The 27,957-nt window shown below is 46.8% G+C and overlaps 2 protein-coding genes across 3 annotated transcripts in view; one reads left to right on the forward strand and one right to left on the reverse strand.

Moving 5' to 3' along the window:
* Usp12 (ubiquitin specific peptidase 12) overlaps window positions 1–9,127 on the forward strand; it is a 79,205-nt gene extending 70,078 nt beyond the window's left edge. For both annotated transcript variants that reach the window (XM_052168344.1, XM_052168345.1), the window contains exons 7-9: window positions 3,620–3,817; window positions 4,926–5,004; window positions 6,203–9,127. In XM_052168344.1, coding sequence (XP_052024304.1) covers window positions 3,620–3,817; window positions 4,926–5,004; window positions 6,203–6,304 — 379 coding nt within the window. In that variant the 3' untranslated portion in view covers window positions 6,305–9,127. The remainder of the gene's footprint in view (window positions 1–3,619; window positions 3,818–4,925; window positions 5,005–6,202) is intronic.
* Window positions 1–27,957, reverse strand: part of Insr (insulin receptor) — a 900,533-nt gene that overhangs the window by 298,010 nt on the left and 574,566 nt on the right. The window lies entirely within an intron of this gene.

Genomic DNA, 27,957 nt, shown 5'->3' on the forward strand with positions numbered 1-27,957 from the left:
TTGGTATACAGTCAGACTCTCGGCTAATATTATCACTGAAAAAGATACAGATCAGAGGACAAAGCCAGGCAGACTTCCAAGAGGCGCTGCTCCAGTGAAGTGACACAAGACACTGAATTTCCCCTGCTTAGTGACATCTTAGGAAGCTCTTTGCAGGCTCCGTGCCCTGGATTCCCATTCGGTGCTTGTCATGTAGGCTTTCTCTGTTACTGTGCTTCAACTTCCAGGCTCTCAGAAGGGGAGCAGGTGCTCGGGATTAACCATACTGGTCAGACAGTTTGGGCCCAAGGGGAGAGCTGAGGCTTGGGATCCGAGGTGCTCTTCAGACCCGAGTTCCCACATTCCTAGAGCCAGGTGTCCTGGGAGTCTGCTGACCATGCTGGGTCTCTGCACATGACACTGCTGCTGGCACTGTCACCTAACTCTTGGCTAAGGTATTTCCTGGAATTCTTCATGTAAGCTACATTTTCTCCTATTACAATTTTTAAGTATTTAGTGTAGAGATATTTAAAGATTGCAAACACCTCAGGCACACTCAGACAGTCCGCTCCTCTTCCAGTTTCCGTGTTCTGGTTATCCACAGCCCAGCTCAGCCCAGCTGCTGGTGAGGGGAGGCCCCTGTGGCTCCGCGCTGGTGCTCCATCACATGATCTGAGCTCACTGGGCCCTCTTCAGTCGCCTTGGAACTACTGATCCTGTGCTGCTCTGTGGTCCTGTTCTGGGGAAATGACATCTTGGACTCGGGGTGTGTGCCTTGCTGCTCAGATGCCACTATTCCTGAGCCCTTCCTGAACTGAGCAGAGGACGCATGGACATGCTTAAGTCTGCGCTGTACTGAGAGCCGTGAATTTGCTGAGGCTCCATTGCAGCTGAGAGCAAGGGCTTCCTTGCCGTGCCTCCTCCTTACCTCTGTAATTCCCTCCTGGAGTGAAGTTGGCTCCTGCTGTCTTTACTTGTAAAAATATCTTTTATTTGCCTGATATAATTCTTGTCTCAGATGCTTATTGCCTCAATCTGCTAATCTAGGCCTAGTCCTAGAAGCTTCTAGTCTTATCTAGACCTAGAGTGTTTTTAGCCTCTGAGACTTACTGCTAAATAAACTCATCCCTTCCTAGTTCTCAGCGCTCTGGCTGGCTGGTCAGCTCAGCTCTTCTGGCTCAAACTCCTCTCCAAGCTGACTGATTCAGTCTGCCTTCTCTCAGCTTCTGGCTGAATTGCTCTGCTTGGCCTCAGATTAACATTGGCAATCTGTTCTAATCTGATTCCTTCTCATTCCCTGGCCTTTTTTGTCTTCACCTGTGTGTAGCTTGTACTCTCTAGCAGCTGTCTTTCTGTAAGTGTCCTGGTAAACCTGCCTCCTCCTCTCTCTCTGCCTGCTCTTAGTAGACTCTCTGCCCTCTGTTCTCCTGAGAGGTGGGTTTATCCTGTTCTGTCAAATCTTTCTCTGATTTGTCACTTTGTTTGCCTCCCAATCAGACATCACCTTCAGTCACTTTGTTTGCCTCCCAACCAGACATCACCTTCAAACATAGGTGCTTCCTTCTACAAACTACCTTTACCTTTATTGTTTGGGATTAAAGGCGTGTGCTAAGAACTTGTCTGTATCCGGCCAGAGGGATTAAAGGCTGTGTGCTAAGGCTGAGCCAGACCACAACCTAGTTTTGGGCTTCACAATGTGATCAAATAAGCTGCAACTTTGACTCTATTTTGGTTAGCACCCTGTAAGTAGCCAGTCTCTCTTTCCCAGCCTGACCTTGTCCCTCCTCCCTTGCTTATACAAACTGCTCTTTTCTGGTCCTAATAAAAGATGAGATTGGGGCGTGGAGCAGTACAGAGGGCAGGGCCAGCACGTAAAGTTTCGGTGGAGGGTGGAAGAGTCACAGGAACTTTGCTTCTAAGAGAATCAACTATGAGGGCAGGCGACATTGGAAGAGAGCAGGGAGGGAGAAAAAAAGAGTATTAGGATGGTTCACAGTTAAAAGCCAAAGTCTTTGATGCCCAGATTATTTTATCCCCTTGTAGATATGTCTCATTGTTACACCTTGTGATTCTCAACTGTGACAGACACTCTGACCTCACCTTTAATACTGTTGTGGGAGTTTCCTTGTGGAAATAACCATTCGGTTCAGGCACAGAAGACAGACCTAGGAAATTCCGCCGTCTAGCTTGGTATAGCATTAAGTTTGTTGTGGTGACTCCCCGAGCTGGCCAATGACTTTGAAAAGCTACATCCCTGGGTTTCCCTGCTCAGTGTGCAGTAGCTCCCATGAAGAGTCTTCTCTTTCTCAGTGTAATTCGAGTTCTCTAGGGAGAGGAACCCATAGGATTAATGTCGAGAGATTTATTTTGATTGGATTTAAGGGCCACTGCTTCAGATGAAACCCATATCTGACACTGTCGGTGAGGCCCAGAATCTGAGACTAGGTCAGAGGCTCTCGGGGAAGCTACTTTTATCACTCTGCTATCTGGGCAGAGCAAGTTAAGTCGTCATAATCAGGCTCAAGCATGTGTTAATCAAAGTAGGAACCAAAACAATCAAGACATTTTTGCCAGTGAGAAATAGGTTTATTTGTTCCTTTAGTGTAAAAATCCGTGCTTTGGGATCCATCAAACTCCTAGAAAGCATTTTCTGTACCCTGCTACTTGTGGAAGTGTCTGCCCTGAAAAATGTTGTCAAGATGCTTGGGGAAGTTAGGTGATTGGGTGAACATGGTGGGTGGGACGTAGGTGAGCATGGTGGGTGGGACGTAGCTCCAGAGCCTTACTGCCGATTACAGCTGAAGCGGCGGCATCGGCCGAGCTGTGTGAGGTCCTGCGTTGCTGTGGGATGTGAGTATTACCTCAGATGCAGGGCTTTGCTGGACTCATAGAGCAGCAGACTGTCAGTGGCCAGCTCTGGGGTGTGCTCTGGGGTTGCAGCTGCTGCTTAGCTGGTCACTGTTGCTGGCCACACTCCACTTGTCCCCCAGGTCACAGTCAGAACAAGAGTGGGTCACTTTTGGAAAAAGAGGACAAATGACCATTCTGCGGCTGTAAGAGGACCTGCTCTGTTGGTCATTGTCAGCTTCTGACGCTACCACGATGCTCTTCATCGTCAGATGTTTCATCTCCTCTATGAAACATCTTCACCCAGTCCCGCACTGTAGGCCTCAGCGTTCCTGGGTCAGAGGAGATGCTGATGTTGACAGCTGTCTCTGCTGCTTTTTGATGCGTTTTCAACTCAGAAAAGAAAACTTTTTACATCTGCTTTTTGTTTAATATCAGTTCCATAGTATAAAATGAATATAAGTAAATAAATCATTATCAAAAACCATGAAGTGAGCCTGTGCATTGAAACATATTTGTCTAACAGAAGCATATTTGTTAGGAATGGAGTGGGGGTGCACACCTTTAATCCCAGCACTGGGGAAGCAGCAGCAGGGGAATCCTTGTGAGTTTGAAGTCAGTGTGGGCTACAAAGTGTGTTCCAGGACAGCCTGAGCTACACAGAGGGGGGAAATTATTCCAGTATTAAAGTCAAATTTCAGCAGGGTCAAAAACATAATTCTTTCGCACCAACTTAATAATTCTTTTAACAGTAAATGCTTTCTGAAATTCTGTCTTCATCTTTACTTTTCAGGATGAAAGTTAAGAAACTACCCATGATCCTGGCTCTGCACCTGAAGAGATTTAAGTACATGGACCAGCTTCATCGATATACAAAGCTTTCCTACCGGGTGGTGTTTCCTTTAGAACTTCGTCTGTTTAACACGTCAGGGGACGCAACCAACCCTGACAGAATGTATGACCTGGTCGCTGTTGTGGTTCACTGTGGAAGGTAACTGTGAATCTGGAGAGCATGTTCAGGGTATTCACAATGACTGAGCAAAAGTAGAGACTTTGTTGTTGTAATAATAATAATAATAATAATAATATATTTTGTCTGTGTTTTTCCTATATGCCCTCAGAGCCCTAAAGAGGGCATCAGATCCACTAGAATCTATAACTAGAGTTACAGATGGTTGTGAGCCAACATGTGGGTGCTGGGACCTGAACCCAGGTTCTCTGCAGAAGCAGCCAGTGCTCTTAACCCCTGGGCCATCTCTCCAGCACCCCACATCCCCTTTTTTTTTTCTTAAAAATAAAAGGAAAAAAAAGGCAGAATCTTTGTTGTGAAGCCCAGAGTAGCCTCAGCCTCCTCAGTGCTAAATTCCTAGGTCTGCGCTCCCACGCCTGGCTAGACTAATGTTTTTCATCTTTCTCAGTATCAGTTTGTTTTGAAATTAGCTTTTGCGATACATACTTTATATATCCCCTTCCTTTAAACCTTTAATACTTTATGCCTTCATTTGTATTCTTATCTGACTCTTAGTCTAAGGGCCCGATGTCACAGCCTATAGAACTTGGTTTCCTTTCCTTTTTTTTGGTTTTGGTGTTGAAATGATGCTGCTTGAATAGATTTTACAAGGCAGACTGTTTCCAAGTGTGGTTAGGTGTGTTCTCATCAATGGCTGTGAGAAGCATTCGAGTGGCGGTGGACATTACAGTCAACAGTGCACTGTCCCTCTCTGTGCTTTCCTCGTCCCAGCCAGCCAGATTCACAGGACATGCATTCTCTCTGTGGACACATAAGCCTTTAGCCCCTTCTTGCAGGGATGTGTGATTTGGGGGCTAAACCCAGAGTCTTACACAAGCTGACTAAATGTTATGCCACCCAGCTGCATGCCAGATCTCATAGCATTTCTCTAGAGCAGGAAAGTTAACTCCCACCACCGGTCTCAGGAGGTGGACACCAGCCCCAAGGGCTCAGAGGCCCTCCTCGGACCTGTTGAGGCACCTGCACTGTGTGTGTGTGTATCATTTTGTTAACTTTACACTTTAGGACCAGAAGGTAATATAAAGAATGTTTTGTTTTTAATTAAGTTTTCTTTTTTCTTTTGTTTTAGCGGCCCCAACCGAGGCCATTATATTGCAATAGTTAAGAGTCATGATTTTTGGTTGTTATTTGATGATGACATTGTAGAGGTAAGTGGCTTCTTAATTGCCTTGGAGTTGTACATTTCTTTACTTTTTCCCTTCATAGCTTCTCATTCACATGTGGCTGGTGGTATTAGATAGTTGTTGGTCAGGACTTTATATTGTAGTCAGAGTTCAAGTATAGGTCTAAACCAATTTAGTGAGGCTTTGTTGCTGTGATAAAACTCTGTGACCAAGGCACCTTATAAAGTAAAGCATTGAATTGAGCTTATGGTTCCAGATGTTTAGAGTCCACAGTAGAGGCAGGAAGAGCTCATACCTTGATCTGCATGCAGGAGGCAGAGAAACCATCCTGGCAGAGGGGAGAGTGGGAATAAAGGTGCGAAGCAGAGACACACCTCCTAACCCTTCCCAAAAAGCTGCTCCAGCTGGAGACCAAGCATCCCAACCTGAGTTCATAGGGGCCATTCCCAGTCAAACCACCACGCCCATTGCCAACTTTCCTTTGCAAAGGTGAACATGCCCAAATGGATGCACATAGCTACGGGGCAGATGGAAGTGCGGAGTCCTCACCCTCCAGCCCCCTCCACCCCCCCACCCCCCTACCCCCTACCTCCCCACCCTCCTACTCCCCACGGGCTCCCTTGTTCCTGTTTGGCCAGCACAGCACTCCACATCCCTGTCCCCCATCCTAGCTCCTGCTGTGCGGATATTCACAGTAGTGATGAGTGTTTTCCTGAGCTTTGTGAGCACATTTACACAGTCCTCTGCCCCTGGCTCTCCTCCTTGCGTTGCTGTGAGCTTCATCCCCACAGTGCCCACCGCCACGCCAGTGCCCCTACTCCCTGCTGTGCCGCTGGCTGCAGATGGCTTGGACAGGTAGAGCAGTTGAGACACTGCCGTTTCATCAGTGTCAACCCTTCTGATCAGGCCTTGGGCTGGTCCTTCACTGACAGCGTCTCTCACCTTTCTTTAGGCTAGACTGTTGGGTTGACCGTTTTTACACATCCAAAATAGTTGACCGATAATGTGTTTCATGTGGTTCAGCTGACACTTAGAGGGAGCTGGCTCAAGGGAAGCTGTTGTGCTCGGCTTTGGACCTTGAGGTGTTTCCAGCAGGGCTTCTCCTTCGCCGCGTGGCTGACAGTTTACCCCATTCTTAGTGACTCTGGATACTGTTGTTCGTTGGGATTTAAAGCATGGTTGTCAAAGCTGGAAGTGCTAATGTTTCTGTTTTGCCTCACAGAAAATAGATGCACAAGCTATTGAAGAATTCTACGGATTGACATCTGATATCTCCAAGAACTCGGAGTCTGGGTACATCCTGTTCTATCAGTCTCGGGACTGAAGGAAGCCACAGTGGAGAGAAGTTCTGCGCACTTCTCTCGTTGTTTCAGAAAGGATCGAGCTGATGTTGAAGAAGACAGAGAGAGAGACAGACAGACGCAGGACGCTCAGGGCAGTAGCTCACTTTGCATACAATAAAGCAAAGACTGTGGATTAACACGCCCTTCCGGTCACAGTAGTTGAATTTTTTGCTCAGGAATCATGCTGTCTGTGCAGTTCCACACAAGGAAGTGAAGTCAGAGACACCAGCTCTGTTGTAAAGCAGCTGCCAGCTGCCGACACATTTTCTGTAGTAATTGCACCAATGATGATTTGAGTTCCTCGGGAGGGCAGTGGAAGAATTAGAATGTGCTAGGCTGACTGAGCGCACTGCACTGCACTGCGCCAGCGCGTGGGATGCGTACACTGTGCTTGGGAGCAGTGGCGGTCTTGTCAAGCATCCCGGAAAGTACCTTTGGGCCCAACACTTGCAGTTGTCTTCCTGACGCACAGAGCACAGACACGGAGCCCCGTGTCAGGAGGTCAAAGATACCCTGCTTCTCTGGAGAAGCGTGTGATCATATACAGTGTATGTACATGGAGGGAACAGCTGGTCAAAACTGGCTTCTTGATTCCCCAAGGGGAAAGACTGGCTTTGTAATGATCTTTTTTCCTTATTTATTTTACTTCAACTGGTTAAGTCCAAGCATTGTGTGAAGTGCAGGTGACTCTACCAGCAAGTCTTAGCATATTTTATTAGTTTGTCAGCTGAAGTAGTCCTGTTGTTTGTTTCTGCTTTCAAGGTGAACTGAACATTCTAGCTGAAATCACTAAGATAATCATGAGAAGATTGCAATGAGTGGGCTCAGTGCTGCCGGGAGGGAGGGGCTGTCTCTGGCTGAGCATTTGCTCTTTGGTTATAGTTTGTCACTTTTTAAAAAGCTTTAATTTCAGTAAAGTAGGAATTCCCTGTTGCTAGAATGATAAAGGAAGCCCCAGCGTGAAGCGGGCGCTCTGCCAGCCAGAACCCTGGGACCGCACAGCTGAGGCATTCTTCAGTCTCTTTTTAGCCTTGGGGAGGAATAGTAGAGCAGCCAGGACCCCTGCAGCCGGGGCCGCTCAAGGCTTTGGGAGATTACGTTTTGGAAAAGTAGTAATTTCAAGAAGAAGCCCCTTCCCCCTCCTGACCTGAGCGTCCTGTTTGAACAGTGTTCAGACGCTTACAACTAGATCTGTTGGGAGTTTAAGAAACAGTACGGGGAGTCTCCACGTATGGCCGGGCATCAAGTGGTATGACAGTGGCTGAATGTAACTTGCAGAAAATGGTTGAGGAGTCTAGTCAGTCGCAGCTGTCAGACCCTGGGTAGCCTCGCACTACCCTCCCCATGCAGTGGTGGTGGTGACTGCCTATTGAGAAAGCCCCTGATTTTCTAAAGCTATTTTACTAAAACTGTTGACTGAGAAGCAAAGAGCAAAAAGATTTGTGCTGCTATGATTAACATTTATTTTCTACCTTTAGCTCAGGAAATGACTTCATCTATTCATCCCATAAGCAGATTTGTAACGGGGTCACTTAGCTAATCGGGCTTCGTAGACAGATGTGCTGGGAGAAAAAGATGGCCTTTGGCAAACTCATTTTGACAGTTTCTGAAGCCTTACCCTGGCTGGGTTTTGTGATCTGCCAGCATCACAGAGAACCACAACCAAGGGCATAGGAGTTAGAGCCCAGAGCACACGCCTGTGAGGGCCCGCACCAGACTGTCGGATTCAGGACTGCAATCCTGAGCTTTGTGCTCAAAGATGAGGCATAAATAAAGTGGGGCTGAGCCCTGGAGGATGTCGGCCTTTGCAGCTCTGAAGCACTGTGTTTGCTCGCACACATGTTTCTGAAGTTAAAACACAAGCAGGAAAAACCTAGTTAGTTCTCCGTGAGGCAAGGTGTGCCCTGGGGGCCAAGCTGCGGGCGGGCCTCTGTGTTGGACGGCGTGCAGGGGAACAGCTCCTGGGACCTGGCTCTAAATTTACATTTTACTCATAGTGCAGATGGATCTGAGTGAGACATTTTGAACTTTATCAGAGACTCAGTAAACTTAAAAAACATACAGGGTTTGGGTTGGGGACTAGGGATTGCAGGTTTGGGAAATGAGAAGGAAGGCGACCCGCCCAGCACGCATCTCAGGTGATTGTTGTTTGCCTGTGATTATGATGAGGGCAGATGCGAGATTCAGACAAGGCTGGCTGCTGTGTAATTATGTACATGTTTGCTTGGGCAGCTGTCCCAAATTTTGTATATTAGAACAAAAGTTTCTATGAATTATCATAACTAAAAGTAAATATTCTAAGTTAAGCCCGTTCTGAGTCAGGCAGCTTCTGTCATGGGAATTTTGCCTTTAGAAGGTGACTCAGGACAGGAGCCGGGTGGCTTAGGAAGGGGCAAGGAAATGTGCTATAGCGGCCTGTGGCCTCAGCCATCAGTGTCAGGTTTTTCTTTCCGTGATGGCCGGAGGAAGACCTCACTTTCATAACATGCTCCTCCTGATCCTTTCTGTAAAGATGCTTTTCATTCAAGATCCTCTCGTTAGGAATGTGGCTGGGAGCTGGGAGGCAAGGTGCGGGAGTCCTCGCTTTCCAGTGAGCTTAGCTGTGTGACTTTGGGCAAGTCACCTAACCTCTCTGTGCTTCAGTCTCCCTCTTGTAAATGGGAGTAATACCTACCTCACAGGGTTGTTGTGGGGATTCATTAGAGAGGAAGTCTGTAACACGTTTCAAAGGTTCTCGAAGAAGGCGCTATATAAACAAAATAATATCTATTAAAGTTGGCTTATTTGTGCTTGTTGGTTTTTAACTATATTTTTTTTCCTTTTGCCCAAAATGTATTTGAAATTAGAAGCATACATTTCAGGAATATATATTGGTCCTTTTACGAGTTGCAACTTTTGTTCTCCAGAGCCCCTAGAAAACCACACACATAGAAAACAGTGCTTTGTGGGGTCTCCTTCTCCGGCCTGGGACCAGACTTCCCAGGTTGAGCTCCCCTGAAGCTTCCTTGAAACAAGGAAAGGTTTCTTTGGGCTCGTGGTTCCAGGGGCCTGTGGTACGGTGGCAAGGAGCAAAGAAAAGCGGCATCTAGGGTTGCACCTTGTGTCTTAGAGGTCACTCAGCTCCCTAGCATTGGCCCTAGCAGGCCACCTCCATGGCCTCCGGGGAGCGCCAGGGCCGTTCTGTAGTGGCATGCCTTTTGATCCCTAGTTTATAAGAGGTAAGCTCCCAGAGACCAGTGTCTGTCTGTCCCGCCTCCTCTGTTCCCGTTACCGTCTTGAGCACACACTCAGGCTCTGGTCCCGTAGCCTGAGCTGTAGTTGATGAGGTCATTTGTCTCTGGGCCTCCCTTTTTTCCCAGAAGCCCTCTGTTCTGAGAACTGACACGTCACCTAATGGAAGTCTGCTTCGTTCGGGCTCTGAAAGACAGTTCTCAGCAGTAAGTGAGCCCCGTCAGGAGGACATGACGGCCCCACGTCTGTAGCACACTTCCCGTTTCACCGGGAGCAGATGCAGTCATGCCTCCCAGGTTTGCTCAAAGCCCCTCCTTCTTACTGGTCAGTACCTACCCACAGTCCCTCCCAGCCCTCTGCAGTCGCCTCCGCCTGTCTCGGAGCTCCTGAAGGGAGAATGTGTGGGTGCTGGTCTCTCCAGCCCTGGAAGGAGTATTTTAGTTCTTCCAATGTCTCTCCAGAAGCCGAGAACTCTACCTGACACACTCAGCTGAGAGTGTTACATCAGGTTCCAATCGGTTACAACGCGGGTACCTGAGCTCCTAACTAGCTGTTTCTTCATTGTGGCTAGGTAAAATGATAGTCATTCTGACCCTTCTTAAGGGCCCAGTTAATGCACCTAGCATTTTGTCCAACTGTCTGTCTGGGCGGGCAGGACTCAGTCCGTGTTAAACAGTGACTCCTCGTGGTGCAGTCTGAGGGTCCTGATCGGCTTCACGGTCTCTGCTAGTTACAGAGTTAAAACAGGAAAAAGAACTGGCATGCAGGTGGGGGTGGAGAAGTCTCAAACCCAGACAGAAGACAGCAGCAGCAGACGGTAGACGGGTGAGGAAGGGGGTTTGGGGGTGTGTGGAAACACAGGCAGCAGACACAGATCCTCTGGAAAGCAGGGGTGGGGGGAATAAATGGGAGGATTGGAGGTTAATGTTTGGTTGGTGAGGGTGGCCGTGGTTGCTGCTGGTGGGAGGTAAGAGCCTACAGAGCTTTAGTTTTAAGCTGTCAGTGAAGCCAGCCACCTTGGGAGTTCTCCATCTTTGTTTTGGTTTTTCCAGACAGGGTTTCTCTGTGTAGCCCTGGCTGTCCTGGAACGCACTCTGTAGACCAGGCTGGCCTCAAACTCAGAAATCTGCCTGCCTCTGCCTCCCAAGTTCTGGGATTAAAGGCGTGCACCACCATCGCCCAGCAGGGGTTCTATATCTTTACTAAGTAGCCATGGCTCCTCTCCCCTCCTGCCTGCCTACCCAGAAGTTGCTTGTTCCTCCCACTTGCTGAGCCGAGCCTCAGGTCCCCACAGAGGTAAGTGTGTGTGTGTGTGTGTGTGTGTGTGTGTGTGTGTGTGTGTGTGTGTGAGACGCACCCCTCACAGGTGGAATGGTGAAGGGTTGTTTGTGTCTATTATTGAGAGGTTCCCAAGGCTCAGTTGTGCAGTAGTGCGTGCCAACATTTACTTTTTTTCTTTTAATTCAGTTTTGCTGAATATCACAGGCTTGTCTCAAGCTTGCCATCCTTCTGCCTCAGAGAGAATTTCCATTCTTATAAAGAGTAAATAACACAGAGAAACTCTCTTACAAAACCAAAGAAACCAAACAAAGCTTAAATGACCTTTCATTGTCTCTGCCTCATCATCTGATGACAGATCGAGACTCGTGTGCATGAGTGTGCACATTCGAGCCCTTGAGTCTCTCTTCCTGGGCGTGTATGTGGGAAATGCTGGATCATATGGAATTCTATACTATTAAGTTTAAGCAGCCAACCGTGCTGCTTCCCGTACCCGCGCCGGCTTACCCCCGCCAGCGCCTCACCGGTCTGCTTTCTCAGCTTCCCAGCACACACCTGTTGTGGTTTATGGTTGAGTAATTGCCATGGAGATAGGTGTAAAGTGCTCTGTCTCCTAATGGTTTGGTTTGCGTTTGCCTGTTGTCTGCTCTCAGAACCATTGACCATAAAATTGTTAGTCGTGATGATAGTTGAGGTGCTTGTAGACTGTAGCCTGGCCTCTTTGTTTCTGATTCGGATGATTCGGATGCAGCATCACATTTCCTTTTGTAGTCCAGTTGCTCGGGCTAGAACCTCCGTCGCCACTCTGAATGGAAGCTGTAGAAGTGGGCCGGGCATCTTCCTGATCCCCAAGGGAAGCTCTACCTGTCGCACGGTGGTGACATCATCTATAGGTTTTTTTTTTTCCAGGTGGCCGTTATCATTTTGAGGGCAGATTGGAAACCACATTTCCTCATGTCTGAGCTACTGAGGTAATTGTTCACCCTCATCATTGTATCAGTGTGGCATATGACAGTTCTGGTCATTTAAGAAACTCCTTGCAAAGCTGGGCAGTGGTGGCACACGCCTTTAATCCCAGCACTTGGGAGGCAGAGGCAGGCAGATTCCTGAGTTCGAGGCCAGCCTGGTCTACAGAGTGAGTTCGGGGAAAGCCAGGGCTACACAGAGAAACCCTGTCTCGAAAAAATGAAAGAAAGGAAGGAAGTATCCTTGCATTCTGGAAGTAAGCACAAGGTTTCAGTATGTAATCTTTTTACATAGCTCCCGAGCCATTTGGTAGAATTTGGTTGACTAGTTTTCCACTGACTGATACTGGCGGCGGCGGCGGCATGGTGCATTCCTTACATGCCCCAATGTTCTGAGTTCCCAAATGAAAGACACACATGCAGCCTTATATTTAATATGCCTTAATCAGCTCAATGACTGGGACACTCTCCCAAACCTCCATGTTGCTAATACCTCCCCACTGATACTCCTGAGTTAGTACTTACTAAAATCTATGTTCCATCTTAGCTACTCTAGACTAAATTGGGAGTGATGGGGCTGGGGCCCCTCTCTTCCTGTGCTTACGGGATTGATACGTTCTCCTGCAGCTCTCAAGCCTGGACTTTATGCCTTTCCTGGCATGGGGATGCTAAAGTCTTGCCTCTGTCTCCCTGCCCAGCCATTGGCCACAAGCAACTTTATTTACCAATCAGAACCAACTGGAGACAGAGACCCTCAGCGCCTTACATAAGGATTCTTGTGCAATTTTAGAAATTCAAAAAGTTGTACTGGCCGGGCGGTGGTGGCGCACGCCTGTAATTCCAGCACTCTGGGAGGCAGAGGCAGGCGGATTTCTGAGTTCGAGGCCAGCCTGGTCTACAGAGTGAGTTCCAGGAAAGCCAGGGCTACACAGAGAAACCCTATCTAGAAAAAACAAACAAAAAACCAAACCAACCAAACAAACAAAAAGTTGTACTGGCTGGGTTTGTGTGTCAACTTGACCCAAGCTGGAGTTATCACAGAGAAGGAGCCTCCCTTGAGGACATGCCTCCATGAGATCCAGCTCTGGGGCATTTTCTCAATTAGTGATCAATCGGGGAGGACTCTCCCGCTGGGTGGTTCCATCCCTGGGCTGGTAGTCTTGGGTTCTATAAGAGAGAAGGCTAAACAAACCAAGCCAGGGGAAGCAAGCCAATAAAAACATCCCTCCATGGCCTCTGCATCAGCTCCTGCTTCCTGACCTGCTTGAGTTCCAGTCCTGACTTCTTTGGTGATGAACAGCAATGTGGAAGTGTAAGCTGAATTAACCCTTTCCTCCCCAGCTTGCTTCTTGGTCATGTTTTGTGCGGGGAATAAAAACCCTGACTAAGACACAAGTGTTCACCAAATCTACAACATACTGGTCTGTAGTTTTTGTGTTTTTCCTTTCCCTTTGTGTTTGTGTCTTGTGATGCTGAAAATCAAAATCTGGGGCCTTCGGCCCTCTTATCAATGACCTGTATCCAGCCTTCATTTCTGTTTTTTGTATTTATTGTCTTGTGGTGGCCTCGCAGAATGAGTTAGGAAGTTGCCTCCTCCCCCTCCCCCCCCCATTAGACTTTTTTGGTGAACGTAAGGACATTAAACAGGTTTTTTCCCTCTTTGTTTTTAACCAGTAACTGACACTTATATTTGTCATCCTTGAGGAATTGCAAAGCATATACAGTCTTTGTGACTAAAGAAATCACCTTCTGCCCGGTGCATGCCTTTAATCCCAGCACCTGGGGGCAGAGGCAGGCTGATTTCTAAGTTCGAGGCCAGCCTGGTCTACAAAGAGTTCCAGGATAGCTAAGGCTACACAGAGAAACCCTATCTTGAAAAACCACCACCACCAACAACAAAATCACCTTCTGGGCTGGAGAGATGGCTCAGTGGTTAAGAGCACCGACTGCTCTTCTGAAGGTTCTGAGTTCAAATCCTAGCAGCCACATTGTGGCTCAGAACCATCTGTAATGAGATCTGATGCCCTCTTCTGGCGTGTCTGAAGACAGCTACAGTGCACTTACATATAATAAATAAATAAATCTTTAAAAAACAAAAAGAAAGGGGAAATCATTTGAAATGTAAATAAAAAATATATCAATAAAAAAGAAAAGAAAAAATAAAATAAAATAAAAAGAAATCACCTAATGAATCAAAGGTGGCCTGGTTTGGTGGGAAAGGAACATTTATACAGCTTTAAAGAACAGGTGGAGATGACGGCGTGGTATCCACGGGGTGCAGGTCCAGAACGGGGATCTAGAAATCCAAAATTGGTTGAAAGGACAGGGGATGGAAGAATGCTAATTAATATGGCCGGGAATAGAATTGAGAATCCCGTGCCAAATGAGTATTTCACTTTTGCCCTAGGAATAAGTTGCCAAGTTCTCATCAAGGCTGACTCCTGAGAAAAGTTGTAGAATATTTTACACCATACTTACTGTAGTTCATGGTGATTTCAAGTGTTTACTCAGTTTTTAATCTGGTTTCAAACTTGGGGGAGAGGAAAAAAAAAACAGCTCACACTGTGATTAAGAACCGTTTTAATATCACACAGAGAAGTAGTAGTGCATGCCTTTAGTCCCAGCATCTAGGAGACTGAAGCAGGCCTTGGAGGTTAGCCTGGTCTACAGAGTGAGTTCCAGGATGGCCAGGACTACACAGAGAAATCCTGTGTCTTAAAAACTAAAAACAAACAAAAAACAACCTCCCCCACCAAAATAACTGGCTTGATACCAAGAAAAATAGCCGTTTCATTGGTCAGACTGGTCATCCTTAAATCTGGGTAATTGTAGAATGTTCTAGTTCCTGAGTTAAATCCCCACAAAGATTTTCCTTCACTGAGCAGAGCTGAAGATTCCCCCCACCTCCTCAATCCAGGAGGTTCTAATCTGATTCTGGGCTTCCTGACTCTCAACGCATTTGGAACATATTTGGGGTTCCGGCATTGATCTGATGTGAGTGTTATCAACCAGATCCTAAAGGCATCTTAGCGAGTATAAGAGCACAAAGCTACCTTGTGGGTTGTTGTACTTGAGTTGAACTGGGACAGCATTGGGAAGCAGGAGCACCTGGTCCTGCATATCTGGGACTGCTTATCAATCAGTGGGAGGAGCTGACGGCAGGAAATGAAGTGTCAGGCCGACACCATCAGGAGCGAGTGCTCAGTCTCTCTCCCCCTCCCCGTGTGTGTGTGTGTGTGTGTGTGTGTGTGTGTGTGTGTGTGTGTGTGTGTGTGTGTGTGTGTGTGTGTACAGGGTTTCTCTGTGTAGCCCTGGCTGTCCTGGCTGTCCTGGAATTCCCTCTATTGACCAGGCTGGCCTAGAACTCAGACATCCACCTGCCTCTGCCTCCCCACCCTCCACCCTCGCCCACTGGAAGCTTTCTAAGATTCTTCGAACCTGCTCAAAGTTGCGTTGGGAGCCTCACCCCTCTTTTCAGGTGTGGACGCCCACTGACAGGCAGATGATGCTACACTTTGTTTTCCCATGTCAAGATCTCAAAGAGAAAAGAGTTGATCTGATATTGAAAGTGAAGTCAGCCGCGCATTGGGCACGTCCACTCGGCATACACGGAACACCTTGCTGATTTGTGGGTTCGAAGAGACTCTATTCTGTAGCCTCTGTAACGAAAGACTTACATTTTAAAATACCCAAGGAAACCAGGCATGGTGGTGTGTGCCTACAGACCCAGCACTCAGGAGGTGGATGCAAGAGGATTGGGGGTTCAAAGCTGGCCTCAGTTATACAGGAGATTTGAGGCCGTCCTAGGTCACATGAGACCCTGTCCCTAAAATGAAGTGCCAGCAGCATGACCTACCATGTAATAGTGTTAATTTCTAATAACTCCCTAGTAAATTCCTGAAAACACACACTGGGTCACTTGTGGACAGTATTGAAGAAAAGTAAAACAATTTTACTATTTTTTTTAAATGCTACTCTTGGGTAGATTGGTCACCTTTCTGTTACTGTTATAAAATATCACAACCAATGTAACTTAAAAAAGAAAGTGTTTAATTGGGCTTATGGCTGAGTAAAGGCATGGGAGCCGAGACAGCACACTGAACATTAGGAAACTTTTGAAATCTCAGAGTCTACCAGCCACTGGTAGAAGCACCTGGTGCTTCCCAAACAGTTCCACCAACTGGGAGCCGGGGATTGAAGCAGCCAGGGGTGGGGGTGGGTAGGTGGGGGTGGGGGGATGGGGATGGTGGGGGTGGGTGGGGATGGGGACGGCAGGGGTAGGGGGATGGATCTCTGAGTTCAAGGCCAGCTTGGTCTACAGAGTGAGTTCCAAGATATCCAGGACTGCACAGGACTGGTTGGGGAAGACATGGATGGCACAAAAAAGTTCAACCGAGCCTATAGGAGCCGTTCTCATTCAAACTGTCCTACGTAGTTGATAAAGCCTCCATTGCAAGCGTTTGAAGAAGAATATTGTGTGCACGTTTGGACCATTTCGTTTTTAACCTGTTAGCCTTGATTTTGCTAGCAGAGCGTTTTGGCTCGAGACCATTTTTCAAGTAGTCTTTATTTTAGGCCACAGGAATGGATTTATGTTCTTGGTTAGACTTTCTTTTTTTTTAAGACTTATTTATTTATTATATGTAAGTACACCGTAGCTGTCCTCAGACACACCAGAAGAGGACATCAGATCCCATGACAGATGGTTGTGAGCCACCATGTGGTTGCTGGGAATTGAACTCAGGACCTCCGGAAGAGCAGTCAGTGCTCTTAACTGCTGAGCCATCTCTCCAGCCCTGGTTAGGCTTTTACTGGCGACTAATTTTTTTTTTTTTAATAATGTGCTAGAGTCGTGTCTATATTTCAGGTGGGGGTGTGGAGCTGATCACATGACATGGAAAGCAGACACACAGAATTGCTGTCAGTGGGACAGATGATTAGCTGTAGTCATAGAAACGTCAGAAAATATAGCTACAGGTAAGCAACAGACCTTTCCCCTAGCGCCCCATGTGTACGCCATTCTTATTTTTTTCTACTGCTGGGATAAAATACCATGATCAAGGCAACCTATTTTTTTTAAAAAAAAAGGTGTTACTTGGTCTTATAGAATGAGAATCCATGGTGACAGAGCAAAGGCACTGCAACAGGAACAACTGAGATCACATCTCCTTCCCCTCCCCCAAGCCAGGGTTTCTCTGTATAACCCGAGCTGTCCTAGAACTCACTCTGTAGACCGGGCTGGCCTCAGATTCACAGCGATCTACCTGCCTCTGCTTCCCAAGTGTGTGTCTCATCTTGATCTACAAGAGGCAGAGAGAGGGACGCTGGGAATGGAATGCTAGGTGGCTTTTGGAACCACAGTGTCTGTCCACAGTGACACACCTCCTCCAACAAGGCCACCCCTAATCCTTCCCAAACACTTCCACCAACTGGGGACCAAGCATTCAAACATATGATCCCATGGGGTCCATTCTCTATCAAACCAACACACCCACCACAAAAAGAAAGGGTCTTTTTAAATGCAGTATGAACACTGTGATGTCAATTTGTAGGTATCATTGACATTCTGCTCTTCATGCCAAACTTTTAGAGCTAAATGCAAAGTACATTAACTTGATGTTAATGTACTTTGCATTAGTTTATGATGCTGGGCTTATGTTTAGTTTATGATAGTTTATGATGCTGGGTCAAATAGGGCAGCAGAAAGCTTTGCCCTGCAGGGTGCTCCCGGGCTAGGGGAGGGGGCACAGCATGTCGTGGTTGTGATGAGACTCGGGTGGGATTTGGCTGTAAGATGAGGGGGAGGGGCACCAGAGTTGATTGCTGATTCTCTAGCTTCCCAGGGTGGATGGAAAAGATTGAGAGTGTAGGGGGAAGACAGTCAGTCGGCATTTTCAGTCTAAGCTCTCTGCCTCACAGTTACCTGGCAACAGCATGGGGTGGCTACAGTTCCCGTACTGGTATTTGTTTCTAGTAAAATGACTGCTTGTTATTCGCAGAGGTCTGGGATGCTAATGAGAGGATGGCAGGCCATTAACTAGACTCCTCCTATTTGGGCCGCACCCAGTCAGTCTCTGCCTGACACAACCATCCCAAAGCCATCCCATTGAGACTCGAGGCTAGGTAGAGTTGAAATGGGCCAGCATTTCAAGTGTCCCAAGACTGGGTTTTAGTGTCCTTCCTTGCAGTGTCACAAAGATTCTAGTGTGTGTCAAGTCGACAGAGGGGTACACCAGGGCTTTCCCATACTCTTGATAAGCAGCACAGTTCAACAAAACAAAACAAAAAGGTCAGGCTCACAGTTAGAACTGGTTTGAAAACTGGCCCCGCACTTACACGTGATGGGATGAGGGACTCTTGTGTGTGTGTGTGGTTTTTGGGTATTTTTCGAGACAGGGTTTCTCTGTGTAGCCCTGGCTGTCCTGGAACTCACTCTGGAGACCAGGCTGGCCTCGAACTCAGAAATCCGCCTGCCTCTGCTTCCCAGAGTGCTGGGATTACAGGCGTGCGCCACCACCGCCTGGCGGGATGAGGGACTCTTTACAGCTCAGTGTGTCTGTGTGCACACTGTAAGAGTAGACTAAATGTCTAAAATGCCAACATGTTAGGCATGCGTCGCACTTCCTCTCAGCTCCCTCATTTTCTCACTAAATATTTATGAGCCTCCTTGAAAGCTAAAGCGCAGGGTTGGCCATCGCGTGCGCATGCGCATGCACGCGCGTGCGTTCAGTGTTTGTTTCCATCCAGAATACCTGCAGAACAACAGACTGTCACAAACTGGAAAGCCAGTGCCAGCAGGGGTCATCCGTCTCTGTTTCTATGAGGGCTCTTAGTTGACATGTCCTGCACATGCCACGTCCCCTACACGACGATCCTTGACCGCCTTGACGAAGAGCCTTGACCGCCAAAGGTTAATTCTTTGATTTGCAGAAGGATATTGTCTTAGGGTTTTCTAGAGGACAGAACTTACAGAATGAATATGTATATTTATCTTTATTTATGTATATTTATTGAACCTGGTTCCTCTGCAAGAGCAGCAAGTGCTTCCCCCCTCCCAAGACAGGGTTTCTCTGTGTAGCCCTGGCTGTCCTGGAACTCACTCTGTAGACCAGGCTGGCCTTGAACTCAGAAATCTGCCTGTCTCTGCCTCCCAAGTGCTGGGATTAAAGGCATGCACCACCAGCAACAAAGCAAGTGCTCTTAACTGCTGAGCCCTACTAATTTTTTTTTTTAAATTATGTGTTTGTGGGGGTGAGGAGGAGTATATGCATTTGAATGCAGTACCCACAGTGTATGTGCGTGTATGTATGTATGTATGTATGTGTGTTTGTATGTGTGTATGTGTTTATGTGTGTGCATATATGTGTATATGTGTGTGTGCATGTATGTATGTATGTGTATGTGTGTGAATGTATGTGTGTGTGTGTGTATGTATGTATGTATGTATGTGTCAGGATTTCTTTTTTTTTTCTTTTTTTTTGTTTTTTTGTTTTTTTCAAGACAGGGTTTCTCTGTGTAGCCCTGGATGTCCTGGAACTCACTCTGCAGATCAGGCTGGCCTCAAATTCAGAAGTCCACCTGCCTCTGCCTCCCAAGTACTGGGATTAAAGGTGTGTGCCACCACCGCCCAGCTTAGTCAGGGTTTCTGTTCCTGCACAAACATCATGAACAAGAAGCAAGCTGGGGAGGAAAGGGTTTATTCAGCTTACACTTCCACACTGCTGTTCATCACTAAAGGAAGTCAGGACTGGAACTCAAGCAGGTCAAGAAGCAGGAGCTGATGCAGAGGCCATGGAGGGATGTTCCTTACTGGCTTGCTTCCCCTGGCTTGCTCAGCCTGCTCTCTTAGAGAACCCAGGACTACCAGGCCAAAGGTGGAACTACCCACAAGGGCTGCCCCCCCCCCTTGATCACTAATTGAGAAAATGCCCCACAGCTGGATCTCATGGAGGCATTTCCTCCTTTCTTTGTGATAACTCCAGCTTGTGTCAAGTTGACACACAGAACCAGTCAGTACTGTATGTATGTACGAATGTATGTATGCATGTATATGGAGATTTTTTTAGACTGGCTTATAGGCTATAGTCTAGCTAGTCCAACAATGGCTGTTAACCAACAGAAAGTCCAAGCATCCGGTAGCTGTTTAGTCCATGAGACTGGATGTCTCCACTGGTGTTCAGGAAACGCTGGAATCCCAAAGAAGTAGGCGCGGATGCCAGTGAAGGGACGGATGTGTTAGTGAGAGTGAGCGCAAGCCGGCAGAGAGAAAGAAACTTCCTTTTTCTGTCTCCTTTATAGAGACTGTCAGCAGAAGGTGGATCTTCTCACCTCAAAAGATGGAATTAGAAATGAGTCTTCCCACCGGTGGTGGCTTACGCCTGTAATCTCAGCACTCTGGGAGGCAGAGGCAAGCAGATTTCTGAGTTCGAGGCCAGCCTGGTCTACAGGGTAAGTTCCAGGACAGCCAGGGCTATACAGAGAAACCCTGTCTCGAAAAAAACCAAAAAGGAAAAAAAGAAAAAAAGAAAAAGAAAAAAGAAAAGAAAGAAAAGAAAAGAAAGAAAGAAATGAGTCTTCCCACTTCAAATGATTTGAGAAAAAAATTCCTCACAGATATGCTCAGCCATTGGGTTTTAGTTAATTCCAGACGTATAGCTGACAACCAATCAAGGATGGCCGTCACAGGTTTAACCTTGTAAGCAGTGTGTGACTTTATCAGAATACTAGGTGATGCTGTTTGTGGCGAACTCAGACAAGCTCTTTCAGTTTCCCAGAAGCAGTTATAAAATCAAAACGAGTGTGGCTGTCACCGTGGAAACAAGACAGAGGAGTCTCTCCATAGCCCTTTTAGGATTCTGCATTCTTGTAGGAAGTCACTTCTGCAACTAAAGTCACTCTCTCCATTTTGACTTTTTACACACCTCATTTCCATGTTCGGCATGGGAGTCTTGTTAGATTCAGGCATTGCAATGAGTCTTCAAAATCAGGGTCAGAAAGAGTTTAATAGGGAGACTTACTATTTTCCTGAGGATTAAACATAACCAGAGAATGGAATTATTACATAATCAATTACATTGGCTACTTGATTAAAAACACAAATGCAATTTAGCCCTGAATTATCCTCTGTTTTGCTGTTCTCCAAAATGAGATTACGGTAATAGAGGAGCAGAGCCTCTTGCACGCGGACAGCTGTCCTCACACCAGGACTCTCCAGAGAAATGGACTTCTGACATGGATTTTCTATTCATGAACTACCAGGGGGAACATACTGATCATGCCCATACTGAGTCACAGCTCCTGTGCCCACTGAAGATTGTCTGAAGGCAGTAGGGCATGGGGACAAACCCTGGAGCTTTGGAATTAGATATTGACTTCTCTGTCTAAACAGCTGTGTAAATTTCACATTACTTAACCTTACTCAAGCTGTTTCCAATAAAATAAAACAAGAAACGGTAGCTGCTTCACAGGGTGGCTTTGAGGTTGTTCAGAAATCATGTGTAAAAGGTGCCTCATGCCTGTAATCCCAGTGCTTGAGTGAGGTCAGAGAATTGCCTTGAGTTTGGGGCCAGGCTGGGCTAACAAAATGAGATCCTGTCTCAGAATGAAAGATACATTCCCGTGTATCAGTTTGTGGCTAGCCCACAGTGCAGGAGCTTAGTGCAGATCAGGGTACCACTGGGATTGATTCCAGAGTAGGAGTTCTCAGTTTCTTCATTCTGGGACGAGAAACACATAAAGCCAGTGGTTCTTAGTTCCCAACGCTTAAGATAATCTTTGGGTGCTTTTGAAAAAGTTTTAAAAAGCAGTGCTGGCACACGCCTTTAATCCTAGCACTTGGGAGGCAGAGGCAGGTGGATTTCTGAGTTCTAGGCCAGCCTGGTCTACAGAGTGAGTTCCAGGACAGTCAGGGCTACACAGAGAAACCCTGTAAAACAAAAAACAAAAAACAAACAAAACAAAAAGGTTCTACTGTAAACTCTAATTTTAGTTCACTTGCTCTTGGTGGTTGTGGTGATATTTTTCCCCCTCTGTGTAGCTCTGGCTGTTCTGGAACTTCCTCTGTAGACCAGGCTGGCCTCAAACTCAGAGATCTGTCTGCCTCTGCCTCCCAAGTGCTGGGATTAAAGGCATGTGCCACCACTGCCCAGCTAGTTTATCTGCTTTGAGGATGGGTATTCAGTTTAAAGAACTGATGCTACTAAATGCTGTAGGGGCTGAAGAGGACTGCACTGGTCCCTTAGCAGAGGCTGACTGGCCAGGATCAGTGGTCCTCAAGGAGATGTTGCCTCACAGGGTCTGGTTACACATGGATGGCTGTAAGCTACCATGTGATAACAATCTGGGTCCTCTGAAGACCAGCAAGTGCTCTTAAGTACTGAGCTCTATCTATATTTTTAATTATATGCATATGTGGCGAGTATGTGCATGTGAATGCAGTGCCCACAGAAGCCAAAAGAGGGTGTCAGATTCTTTGGTGCTGGAGTTACACGGGGTTGGGACTTACTAGCCATGCTAGGAACTATGATAGCTTTAACATTCGCCTGATCTGACCAGGATGACAGAAACTCAGTGTCAAAGTGGGATGCTTTTGAGAGACACGGATGTGTCCCTAAGCTCTCTGCTGGAAGATGGGCTGTAAACTAAGGCTGTCTTGGGCAAAGAGGGAAACATGGAGTATCCCAGAATAAGTGTTTCCGAAACATCTACAAGGAAAAGTCAGGTTCTCCAACACTGTTATAGCAAACACTCACCAAAGCAGGAGTGTCTCCAAACCACCTGTCCCAAACACCCCAAGAGCTCCTGGCTTTAGGGACACTTTATAAAGCCACCCATGTCCTCAAGGGTGGAGAAGAACATCGAACCTTTTCAAGCCAGCTTCCTGCAGGACATAGCAAGGTGAGGGTGTGAGGAAGGATCCTATGAAGATCTGCAGGAGGAGGAAGCAGTTTCCTGCTTTGCCGGCCTCTCTATCAGCTTTTTCCTCCAAGGTCAAGAATGTACGGGAGCATTGCAGGGGTTCGGCTGAAATGTGGTTTAGGGGAAAATCTCCACGCCTAGAGGTTGGCTCCCCCGGCTGCTTTCATGCTGCGGTGTGGATACTGAAATGGCTCATCTGTTCTGCCCCGGTGCATGGTGTCTTAGAGACACCAAAAGAGGATCACCAAAGAGACACCACGGAATGTATGGATGGCGGAGGGACCCAGTGTGACCTGATGTCACATTCTTCTGGGTGGAATGCCACCAAGCACAAGCCCGTGCGTGTGGGATTGCAATTCACCCCTGCTAACAACCTCGTCCCCTGCTGCCGGTGGCTACACGGGAGAAATGTCACAGGCACTTGGGAGCTTTGCGGCAACGGCTCCCGACTCTGCTCAGCCTCACACCCTGCCAGCACATGTGTCACCTCTCCAGCTACAAGCCCAGCCATCTGCTCCTGCTGACATAAGTTATTCTGTTATTTATAGCTTAGCTCTCTTGTCTTTTCGCACGATTTCAGTTTTTAAAACTTTATTAAGGTCGGTTTGTATGGCCCACGGGTGGTCTATCTGGAGGTTTCACGTGCACTTAACATACACATCACTTACCATTCGGTTGATGATATTGTCACTGTCAGCTCTCCAACCAATTGTAAGTCTTGGTGGTAGTCACCCCCCACCGTCTCCTTCAAAAAGAGGCTGCTCTGACCGGAGAGTAGCACTAATCTATAGGTATGAACATAAATATTTTGAGAGAAGTCTGATGGACATATGTATGTCCACTTAGCAAAACAGTAGTAGACACTCCCCCACTAGGGCCTATGATGTACACACACACTCACACACACACACACTCACACACACACATACACTACACACACACTCACACTCACATACACACACAAACACACACACACACACACACACACACACACGTTTTTTTTTTAATTTTTTTTATTCGATATAATTTATTTACATTTCAAATGATTTCCCCTTTTCTAGCCCCCCCACTCCCCGAAAGTCCCGTAAGCCCCCTTCTCTTCCCTTGTCCTCCCACCCACCCCTTCCCACTTCCCCGTTCTGGTTTTGCTGAATACTGTTTCACTGAGTCTTTCCAGAACCAGGGGCCACTCCTCCTTTCTTCTTGTACCTCATTTGATGTGTGGATTATGTTTTGGGTATTCCAGTTTTCTAGGTTAATATCCACTTATTAGTGAGTGCATACCATGATTCACCTTTTGAGTCTGGGTTACCTCACTGAGTATGATATTCTCTAGCTCCATCCATTTGCCTAAGAATTTCATGAATTCGTTGTTTCTAATGGCTGAATAGTACTCCATTGTGTAGATATACCACATTTTTTGCATCCACTCTTCTGTTGAAGGGATACCTGGGTTCTTTCCAGCATCTGGCAATTATAAATAGGGCTGCTATGAACATAGTAGAACATGTATCCTTATTACATGGTGGGGAGTCTTCTGGGTATATGCCCAGGAGTGGTATAACAGGATCTTCTGGAAGTGAGGTGCCTAGTTTTCGGAGGAACCGCCAGACTGATTTCCAGAGTGGTTGTACCAATTTGCAACCCCACCAGCAGTGGAGGAGTGTTCCTCTTTCTCCACACCCTCTCCAACACCTGCTGTCTCCTGAATTTTTAATCTTAGCCATTCTGACTGGTGTAAGATGAAATCTTAGGGTTGTTTTGATTTGCATTTCCCTAAAACACACACGTTTTAAAACTCCATTTAATGTGTTTCATCGGCTTTCAGTTTCTCCACCAGTAAAGTTGACAAAAGTCATAGATGCTTTTTTTTTAAGATTTGCTTATTATTATTATTTGTAAGTACACTGTCGCTGTCTTCAGACACTCCAGAAGAGGGTGTCAGATTTCGTTACAGATGATTGTGAGCCACCCACCATGCGGTTAACCGCTGAGCCATCTCTCCAGCCCAAGTAGTAAGTTCTTGTAAGGCTAACAATGAACACATGGTACAAGAATGTAGTCCACGGTAAGTGAGGACTGGCTGGTAGCGCTAGTACCCGATGACAAGTGGGGACAAAGTGGTTCGCCTTCTCATTCTGTGCTGAGGCGTGACACAGAGGCCATCGGGGCTTCCCCATGCAACCTTGGAGGCTCCTGCAGCTTCCGCAGAGAGCCTGTGCTGGTATAAGTTGGAAGAGCCGATCCCTTGCCCAGAGCCGAATGGGGAAGGGTTCCTCTGCTGAAGTACTTGTCCTGAATCCCAATTTGTCATTAAGAGCCTATGATCTCATCGTGGACTTCTGAATGGGCTTAGAGTGACAGGCATGGGTTCCCTCCTTTGGTGGGAGCCTCAGTTCCAATCAGGGAGTAGTGAGTTACCCCTGGGACAGCCACGCTAGCCACACAACGGTAAGCTCAGTCTGAAACTAAGCAAGCCATTGTTAAATGTTTTCTCTCATAAGAGTTGTCTTGCCATGGCGTCTCCTCACAGCAATAGAATGCTGACGAAAGCACTATCCAACAGGGAGGAAACTTCCAGGTTGGCTCTGGCCTGGTTTCTCCACGTTCAGCAACCAAAGCATGTGAGTTCTTTGGCAATGGGTCTCGTGCCTAGTTCCAGAGTGCAACCCAAGGTAGTGTCTGTATTATTTTACAGACCTCAGAGACCTCACTGACAACTTATAAAGAAGGGTACCCACCCCCTTTAACTCTACCCCATTTGTGAGATGGGGTCTTGTTTTGTCCATACTGGCCTTGAACGTCATGATCCTCCTACCTCAGCCTCTTGGGCGACAGGTCTTCGATACTATGCTGTCTCCGCTGTAGAGGTGATGAGAGCTGGGAGAACGGAGCTGATAAACGAACAGACTAAAGTCATGCCACAGACAACTTTGTTCAGAGCCTCAGACAATTTATACTCTGAGGGTTATGAAAAAAATTACACGAGTAGAGCTCTCAGGGGTTCAAGCCGTATACAATCACAAGGACAAGACACATGTGACAAAACCGTGTTTTTCCATAGGGGTAACATTTAATAGATTAACAGCCGCAAGCAATAATGCGTAATCTTAAAGTAAATTCACTCTGATACCCTACCCCTGGGAGGAGCACAAAAACATATTCCAAGAGCGATTCCATGCTTTGAAGAAACTGAGGTCACAAGACTTGGGGACTTTTTGGGGGGAGGGGGGGTTGGTCTCACAAGCACTTAGAATCCTCACTGGGCTTCATTTCCTGAACCCTGTTCCAACAACAGGGTTGGCTTTTCTTTTTTCTTTTTTTTTTTTCAATCTTTTGAAATGGCAGTATTTTAATCCACTCTTAACTCTCCAGCGGGTGCGTGCATGCTTCTTGCTACCCGCCCAAATATTTTGAATTCAAGATTGAAAGACACACACACACACACTCACAGCCTTATTTTTAATATGCCCTTAGCAGTTCAATGGCTAAGCCACTCCCTACCTCCTTGTGGCGAGGCTAACACACACTCCCCTCTGATGTTCCTGAGTTAATACGTACTAAATTTATATTTTATCTTTGCTGCCCTGGACCCTGCTGGGCAGCCCTCCTGGGGCTGCTTTCGCCCTGGACCTACAAGTCGGCTGTCTCTCCTTCATGCCCCTTTCCAGGGTGGTCTGTCTCTACCTGAGGGTGGAATCCCCTGTTCCTCCGTCCTTGGTCCCTTCCTAATCCTAGAAGTCCCGCCTCTGTCTCCCTGCCCAGCCGCTGGCCAACGGTAACTTTATTGACCAGACTCAAAAGCCAACTGGGGACAGGGTTCCTTTAGTCCTACGTGCAGGACACTGCAGACAGGTTTTTGGGTAACATAATTAGCATGAGAACACAAGCTGCTACAATCTTTATTGTATGTGCATTCGTGTTTTACCTACATGTATGTCTATGTGAGTGTCAGATCTTGGAGTTACAGATAGTTGTGAGCCGCCATGCAGATGCTGGCTGGGATTTGAACCCGGGTCCTCTTGAAGAGCAGTCAGTGCCCTCAATCACTGAAGTATCTCTGCAACCCCTACTCTTTTTTTTTTTAAATTTCTTTTCTTTTCTTTCTTTCTTTCTTTCTTTCTTTCTTTCTTTCTTTCTTTCTTTCTTTCTTTCTTTCTTTCTTTCTTTCTTTCTTTCTTTCTTTCTTTCTTTCTTTCTTTCTTTTCTTTCTTCCTTCCTTCCTTCCTTCCTTCCTTCCTTCTTTCTTTCTTTCTTTCTTTCTTTCTTTCTTTCTTTCTTTCTTTCTTTCTTTCTTTCTTTCTTTCTTTCTTTCTCTCTTTCTCTCTTCCTTTCTTCCTTCCTTCCTTCCTTCCTTTCTTCCTTCCTTCCTTCTTTCTTTTTTTTTAAATGAGAAATGCAGACTTTGAGTCGCCGCCCCCCTTTTGTGTTTTAAGTTTATTTACTGTGAGATCAGCTGACACCATTACTTGTATGGACTGCTTTAAGTCATCACATGACAACTGAACATGGAACCCATCCTCGCTTCCAAGTTATCTATGCCTTGGTTTCAAGTCTGATGCTGTCAATAAAAGCTTTCCTATGCAGTAAAGTATGTTTGGGAAAGAGAGCCTAAGTCTGCTCCTGAACCTATGTCAAAGCCACCTTTTTGTGCAAGAACCTCTCTTCTCTTTCAAGTTGTCTCCTGTCATTCTGTCTAAGCAACCTTCTACTTCTGTCACCAAGTGTCACTTGAAGGGTGAACTCACAGGGGAACAGGACGCCCAAGGTCTCCTATACCAGGATTCACTTGGCAGCTAACAGGCTTATATTTCTTGATACCAATCAAGTGCTTAAATCTCTCGGCTGCTAAAAACCAACAGCCCACTTTAGCCTTTTGCGATGCACCGAGAGTCATCCACCGGCCTTTTACAAATGACAGCGCAGTAAGGCATGTCCGGGCCCGACGGCGACAGCGGGAGATGGCTTCCCCAGACACTTATAAAACAGAAGAGAGCTGAGAAACAGGTTGTGAAAGTTCATAGGCCAATTAAAGAGAACGTTTCAACTCAGCCCGAAAGTGGTTTTCCCAGGGCTGTAGAAGCGGCGGTGACGTCATGGTCACGTGCTTCCCCAGACAGGAAGTGGCAGGTCCGGGGCTTGCCTGCTTGCTGTCACTATAGTCTCCCTGGAGCGTGACCGTGAGCCAAGCATCAGAAAATCGTCCTTAAGACCAATAAAACATCGACTTCAGTAAACCGCAC

The sequence above is a fragment of the Apodemus sylvaticus genome, chromosome 22 (genome assembly GCF_947179515.1).
Source record: "Apodemus sylvaticus chromosome 22, mApoSyl1.1, whole genome shotgun sequence".
NCBI classification, from domain to species: Eukaryota; Metazoa; Chordata; class Mammalia; order Rodentia; family Muridae; genus Apodemus; species Apodemus sylvaticus.